The 7,687-nt window shown below is 49.3% G+C and overlaps 1 protein-coding gene across 1 annotated transcript in view; it reads left to right on the top strand.

Moving 5' to 3' along the window:
• LOC109541900 (RNA-binding protein Musashi homolog Rbp6) overlaps window positions 1–5,276 on the top strand; it is a gene marked incomplete in the record, with an annotated part of 99,721 nt that extends 94,445 nt beyond the window's left edge. The window contains 5 exon segments of the mRNA XM_048663086.1: window positions 872–904; window positions 1,025–1,108; window positions 3,504–3,569; window positions 3,630–3,889; window positions 3,990–5,276. Coding sequence (XP_048519043.1) covers window positions 872–904; window positions 1,025–1,108; window positions 3,504–3,569; window positions 3,630–3,889; window positions 3,990–4,076 — 530 coding nt within the window.
• Between the last annotated feature and the right edge of the window lie 2,411 nt (window positions 5,277–7,687).

Raw genomic sequence — 7,687 nt, 5'->3', positions numbered from 1 at the left:
GTTTTTTCCGGTTTCTAGCCACTTGAAGTGTGTTTAATTTGGAAATAGCCGGGGCAGAGTAGTCAATCCGTTTCAGGTCCGGCGCATGTTCCCTGGTCGTTCTGGGGACTCCGGCCTGGTCTCATCTATGTAATGCCATAGCCGTACAAAGGTGCGACCCCCCACTCTTTTGTCTAGTTGTCTAACTACCAGTAGCGTAGTCGACACGATTTTTCCGTTTAATTTTAATTCATCCGCAGCCAGTTGATTTTGAGCTAGAATCAAACGGCCACGCCCATTCACGCCCCAGACCACCGCTCTCTCTCTCTTTCACGCGTCAACTCGCCGATAAACTGCGCGCAGCGTTGCCGGCTGTTCGAAATATCTGGCTGCGGCTTGGATGGGCCACGCCCCCAATCTAGCGCCTAAAACTCTCCACCATAGCAATATAGATAAATAGTATGCAGGTAATGTACTCTAAGGAAATGGTTGTTGATGTTGTTTTCGTTGTTTACTACTAATGTTAGCTGTCTCAGAGTCTGTTTAACGACGACGCCACGTCGCCTTGTAGCTGAGAGTAATTGATGTAAGCGGCAACAATGTTCGCGTTGCCCGAATTGAACTAATCGTAAAATTACTTTAGTGCGTAGTCAACAGTGTAAACACTAGTGGAAGCTAGAGAGCCGAGCGTAGCTTAGTCGAATGTACTGCAGCAGACGCGGCAACAGCGCGACCTAACGATCCTTCCGTAGCTTAGACACGTAGCTGAAATTTCATGAATGCCTTGATTTTTCTCGATCATTAGCCAGTCTAACTATTTAGTCCGTTTTTTCCGATTATCGACACCGCGCTGACACGTCACGTTCACTAATGGCTGTTTTCGTTTTTTTAGATTTTATGTGGTCGTTGGGCGCTCTTCCAGACGGTGAGTAGATGATTTGTGCAACCAGCTGGCAACGTGGCAACCATGGTTGCCACGTTGCCCACTGAAATTGGCCGAGTTGCAGCAGTGAACTAAGCAAGTGGTTTTTCTGTTGTGTTGCAGGTTTTCCGGCAGCCGCTTACGCAGCATACGCGGCGGGGCGTGGCTACTCGGGCTACCCTAGTTTCGGACTGCCCTATCCCACAGGTAATGGCCTAGCGGCTCATTTACACCCCCATCCACTGCAGCCGCTGCTGTCGCTGCCCCTCGACCACGCCCATCAGTTGGGCGTGTACGGGGGCGGCGGCCACCTGCAGGCCCTGCCCCTGTGAACGATACGGGCGGCTTTGGCGCGTGCGCCGCCCCTGCCCTACTCGGTGACGGTCGTGCGCCCCCGCTAAAGCCGATTGTTCGTTGTTGTTGATGCGCTGTTGTTTGATTGGTCGTGGCGCGCCGATCGGCAATTTCTCGCGGCTCCACAAGGTGTCCATAACCTCAAAAACAACGCTCGGAAATTGCCAGATCCACCCAGGCCCACCCCCCTAGTCTTCTTGCTAGCATTAGAGGCTCCTCTACAGTTACTCAAACGTCCCCACCCTGATTCTCGCCAGCTTTAGCCAATATTAACGAATAGCGTAGGTGCGCCCAGGTCTCCGATCGGAGGCTCTATCGATGTAATCCACGTTAGGTTAGGTTGCTCCCTATTAGTCGTTTGTTAGGTTATAGAGCCGATAAAGTGCCACACGGTCAGATTTCGTCCCTGTTTCCATCCGACGCGTCGGTGGAACGTTTCGTTCACAGGCGCAAGCGCCGTCATGCAGGCTGATGCGCAGAACGTCCGAACTAGGCGTACACCCAACCGGTGCGCGGCTTTTCATTCGCGTTGTCTCACTCTGCAAGCATTCGACTGGTCGCTTGTCGTTTGTTTGTTGTCTCTCTCGCGCCCCCCCACTCCTCTATTTTAGCTGAATTCGAAGCGCTTTCGCTTCCCCTCCACATATCGCGGCACTTTGAGGTGGGAGGCGGGGAGCGATCGGCGCCTGAGCAGGAATAATTCCGAGTGCTCGGTAACGAACCAATCACCCCCCACCCCCACCGCGCCCACCACGCTGTACATACACTAATGTATTAGACTGATAAGTATTCGATGTTATGAGACTGTTTGCTTGGCTTCGGTGTTGCCACACGGCACTATAATTATTATATTCGCAACGTTGCCGCCGCCATTGCAGCAAACCTATTTGTGAAATAAACGCACGTATATCCAAGGAAGTTCAAGGACAGTTTTTCTTCTTTTTCTTTTCTTGATCTATGTGGTTTGTGAGAGTGCGAGGGAGTGCAACGGGGCTTTCCCCCTACATAACCGCACTTTTGGGGGGAGTTTTCGCACAGTTTCGGGGTAGAGAGGTCGGAAAGCCCCATTGCGTCCCTGTTGGTTTCCCACCCGGCCTGGCAGGCAATTGGGGAGGGACGGGGTGACGCGTCAAGCTGGCAACGTTGCCCGATTTAAGTGGTGGGGACACGCCCCTCCAATTGCGTGCCAGCCACCTGTTTAGGTGCGCAGCCCGAGTGAGTGCACGAGCAGCAGGGCGCAGGTGGAACACACAGCGACACTGAGGGGCGAGTAATCAACTAATTGTAGCGACCATGTGATTTGTGATTTATTATTCTTATTATTATTATTGTGATTAATTGCTCAATAGACTGTTGTCGATGTTTAACCTTAGCCGAGAGACCGATTAGCAGTAGCCCAGAATAGGTAGACGTTCGATTAACCGACCATGTAATGTGATAACCGATTGGTAGAGGGCAGTGTTAACAGTGATTTGTTAGTAGTAAATGCGTCATCGAGCCGGCCCTGGCCTGGCAGCTGACGCATTCACTGTGAGCGATTAATGTACATCCAGATCTAGATTAGACGAAGTAGTTGATCTAGAATTAGACGCGAGTAGTGACTTTCAGGCGGTTACTAGCAGACTTAGTTAGCAGGGCGCAGTGCCCTGATTGGTTTAGCCTCAAGCTTCTAATCTAAACGTCATCAATTTCCTAGTTTAACATAGCTAACTGACATAGACAGAGATAGAGAGAGTAACGTACACTGACACACGCCCACACTAGACCCCGCCCCCCAGCCACTTGACCGTTCAGTCCTGCGTCCGTCCGCTCCCCGCCACTTTCCAGCCCGGCCTTTCTTAAGTTAGCGCAGCACGTGACGTTGAGCTAGCTTAAGGTGGGGACACTGATCACTACAAGCAGCGTTGCCAGCCGATCGCGGTTTTCCGTAATAGATGGAATGAGTGTTTAACTAGTAAGTAAGTCAGTCGACTTTCGATGTACAGAACGCTAGAAGTACTAGCGCTGGCAACGCTGCCTACCCACTAGCCTAGCAGACATTAGTCGTAGTCGAGCGCCCTCTGGTGTGTGTCTAGCGTAGTGTTTTCGGCCCTGCGCGTGTGCGCCAACCTAAGGCTGGACGGGCCCCGAACACCTCCCACCACCCTCACAGTCTCTTACACGAATACGCNGCTCCGGCTGCTGTTGACGTGCCGGCACGTCACTGTCACTGTCAGCCCGTCCTAATCTGATTTATCTGTGCTTTCAGTCGACCTAACCAACGGCCAATTGACGCCCAACAATAACACGCCGCTACTGACGCAGGCGCTTTCAGGTAAGCGTGAGGATGGCGCTGCTGGTCGAAACGTGCTCAATTGCGGTGTTGTTGTTGCAGTGATGAACAACTACCAGGCGGCGGCCGCCCAGGGCTTCGGACCGCCCGCGTCGCCCCATGCAGCGGCCGCCCAGAGCGCCCAACGAGCCGCCTTTCCGGCCGCCTCCAGCCCCGGCCCCGCCCTCGACATGTACAACAGCTCGGGGGGCGGGCCTGGGGACAGTGTGGGGTACGTGCAGGCGGCCAGTCCGCAGCCGTCCAGCTTTCCGGCCATTGCGGTAAGCCGCGCGCCCCTGAACTACAGCCCGGTGAGTTATAAAGTAAGCACCCATGTTGCCACCGCCCTACTGTATTTTCGGGCGTTGTTGCCCCGTCGTTTGTGGGTTTCTCTCTTAGCTAAACGGTTGCTCCACGTTTCAGTTGCAGACCATACCGAGCGACGGCAAGCTGGCAACAGTGTCACTTTATACGACAACTAATGCAGTTTCACCGTACATTCACTACTAAACGAAACGATTTGAAAAAAAAACACGCAAAACATGTAGGCAACCGTCCTGGCGCAGAGCTGCCGTGTTTTGCGTGCGCATCTCTGGGCCAGCGCCATCTAGCGGCTGGCATGCTGCGACCCCTTCCCAACTTCCCCTAAATTTTAGCCCCATCTAGCGGTCGCAGCCACAATCCAAAACCTGCACTTGTACATTCACTTTATATTCTGTATGATATATTTATATTGAGCACCCGCCGAGCGGTTTACCACTTGTTGTTGTATATGTTTGGTGTTTGAGATGATTTTTAGCTCCCCGATCGGGTCGCAGGGCGGCTGTCGAGGCAACGTTTCCACAGCTGTCGCGCCGGCCATCTTCACTCTCACTCTCTCTCTCTCTCCATCCCCTCCCCACCAAACACAAGCACTATTGGTTGACACTTTGCGTTTCTATGAATTACATATGATATATTACAGGGTATCTCGATAGGATACATTATCCTCACATATGATTCTAGTTAAGTACCAATGCCGGTTGGTTATCTTCAAATACATAGTCTCTTTTTGCTTTCCCTGTACATAATTTACATTGTTGTCACTGTGCCGGACCAGACAGATTGACGCCGCGATTTTAGACCCTGTTTCGACAGCATTTTATCGTGCGACAGCATCGCTTCGCGTTAGATCCCAACCTAGTGCTTGATACGATAAAACCAAATTTCCCTACTTTCCAAGCCTTTAGACCACGTAGATGTTTTAATGACGAGAGTTTTAGCGCGTGCGCCCGGGGAGCAGGCGACGTTTCGTCCGGCGGCCATCATCAAATCAAACTCCTCCCCCGGGCGGCATCGGCTTGTTGTTCTGTATGGCCCGCTTTTAGACCACCCCCGATGTCCCCCACCTTTCTCCTGTCCCCCCCCCCACTCCTTTTTAGTATTTCCGCCTAGATCTGAATGCGTTTAGAATGGGCACAATGAGTTTCAAATTATATACATATATATATATATGAATGTTTCTTGTTATTATGTGAATATTCTATGGAGTCACGGGGAGCGGGTGGGGGGCAACGTAGGGGAACCCATAGATAAGTCTCTGTCTCCGTCTTTGTCTCCCGCTGCGCCCCCACTTCCATATGTGTTGTTTTCCTTTTTTAGTGGTAGGTATTCACTTGTTTTAGCCGGTGTAGGCTTGTTAATATTAATATATTATTAATTATCATAGTAGGTCCTGTATATTTGTCAGTACAAACGAACACCAATGCTGGATTTTTTCGAATTTTGCGTGCGCATATACAGAGTGAGCCCAAAGAAGAATGGTAGATTTTTCAATTTATTCTAAATACTTGTAAGTGATAAGCGAGGTGGCGGGTAGACGTAGCCCATAAAACAACCGTATAAAACTAGGTTATATGCATTTATACCGGGTGATTCAAATGAGGGCGATTTCGATCAAAAATCACAAAACAATTATCAGTGGCGTACCATTTTTTCTTCAAAAAAGTTGAATCTCATGTTGGGTCAGGCGCCACTGGGACTTTCAGGTTTCAAATTCTGTGTTTTTCATGTTTTTTGCAAAATGCGGCGTTTTTGAGTCACCCAGTATCAGTTAGGAGGAAGGTAATCAATTCATTGTTTCGTTCGTTCGTTCGCGCTCCTCCAGAGGGATTCAACGGAAAGATGACATTTGGCAGCAGTGTAACGGGGGGCGTGATCGTGGCCGCACGCCACTGTCCAGGACATACCAGTAAGTTTTAGATAGACAATTCCTGAATGTGTACCTGAACGTAATTTTTTAGGCAAATTTGCGGTTTTGCCCTCATTTATACAGGGTGTTACAGGGGAAATCCCGGTAACCGTAACAGATCGAAAGTTGGTTAAATCGGGGGAAAATTGCGCATTTTCCTGCCAAAACTGGGTTTGAAAAATTGCGAAAATTCCCACTACTTCCGTGGATTTGAAAACATAAAGGTGGCTGGAAAACGAAACGTTGCATATTTCCAAAAATATGACAAATTTAGAAACGAAAATGCGTGCTTTTTCCCCTAATTCGACGGACTTTGTTCTCTAACGGTTGGTTTAGAACATCAGCCGCCAGATGGAACAGCTTACTGTTTCCGCCCCATTGAGCGTAGATAGCGTTAAAAAATTGCCACGTTGCCAAATGCCCCTAGTGAATATACTTAAATGGCGCAGGTCCTGGGCGTGACCGACGGCGAGCCACGCCCCCCGCACAGTGGCGTGCCAACGGCCCCGAACAACCGATGAACAAAAATAATGACGAATTCTCATTTAGTTAGGCCCTGCCCCGCTAGAGCAGTTTTTTATACACATGCGCAGAGTGTAGAGCGAGTATTTTTTTAATGCCAATGATGATGACAAACACTAAATAGAGAAAAAAAAACACTTCAATAATGTCAATTAATGGACTTAAGTTTAGAGGTTTAGAGACACTCAATAGATCTTAGAGCGATGATGTCATGAAACGTGTGCACATCATCATCGTTTCATTCCAATATTTAATCAACTTCACAGTATTATAGGCTGGAGGCAGACGTTTCGGCCGCCTTGAAGGCCATCATGTGATTTTTCCAGAAGTTTTACCAGTCGCATATATATATTATATAGTCATTATATTTGGCTGTCGGTAAGCGAGAAGTAGATAGGTATATAAGTTTATATGGCCGCTGCGCGGGGGCGGGGCCAGGCAAGCCCCGCCCTCGCCACCATTAACGGCAATCGACCAAAGGTATATTAACAAAAAAAAATGTCAATACTAATGTCAATGCGGATTCATTTTCATGGTTCTCTCTCTCTCTCTCTCTCTATCTATCAATCAATCTCTGATAGTGGGCGTGGCGGGGATTGGGACACGCCCCCAGTGCCCCCACCCTCTATCAACTGATAATGTCAATGCAGAGCAATATACGTAGCTAGTGGAAAAATCTATACGAATACCGTTCAGTTTATGCGCGTATTTTCTTCTTCTTCTTCTTATTCTTCTCTAGTTGAAAACTGTGTTAACTTGATTTCTAAGTGCTAGTCGATAAGGTTTAGGCGAAAAACAAAAAGACAGACGAACCGGGGCCGGTCCTATTTTTGTCCCGATGCGATTGAGGCCTAAAATGATGCGCCGCCTATGGGGACCGGTCCTTCGGCCGACGCTCAACAATCGCAGAAAAATGCGCGCCCCCTGGCGGGGGACGTTTTGCCTCTAGTGATTTAATTAGACGTATTTAGTAGAAAACATTCTTGTGCCCCCTTTGAGGGGGCCGCCACGCCCTCATTTATGGATGGAGGGGCAGTGGCGTGCCCCGCACGACAATCTGGGCAGAAATTGGGCAAAAATTCCGAAAAAATTAAGAGTTTTCGCGTGCAGCGCATGTTCCGTCCGGCAAGACTTCGAAGTTCTAGTGACCGTTCCCGGTAAAACGGCCCTCGCCAGTGGCGCGCGTTTCCGCAAAATCGTCGTCCTTTGACGACTGACATATCAGCTAACAAAGCGGACACATTCGGCTACCAAATCGGAGGAACTAAACAAGAAAAACCAAAAAAAAAATGCAGAAAAACTGAAAAAATTAACAAAAAACGGCAACAACGTAACCCTAACGCTTATTGAGAGCTGCTGTTCGAAGCCC

The sequence above is a fragment of the Dendroctonus ponderosae genome, unplaced genomic scaffold (genome assembly GCF_020466585.1).
Source record: "Dendroctonus ponderosae isolate FM_Combo_2020 unplaced genomic scaffold, Dpon_F_20191213v2 Dpon_F_20191213_12, whole genome shotgun sequence".
In the NCBI taxonomy this organism is placed as follows: Eukaryota; Metazoa; Arthropoda; class Insecta; order Coleoptera; family Curculionidae; genus Dendroctonus; species Dendroctonus ponderosae.
Note: the sequence above shows the minus strand (reverse complement) of the source record. Positions and strands in the feature narration are given on the sequence as shown.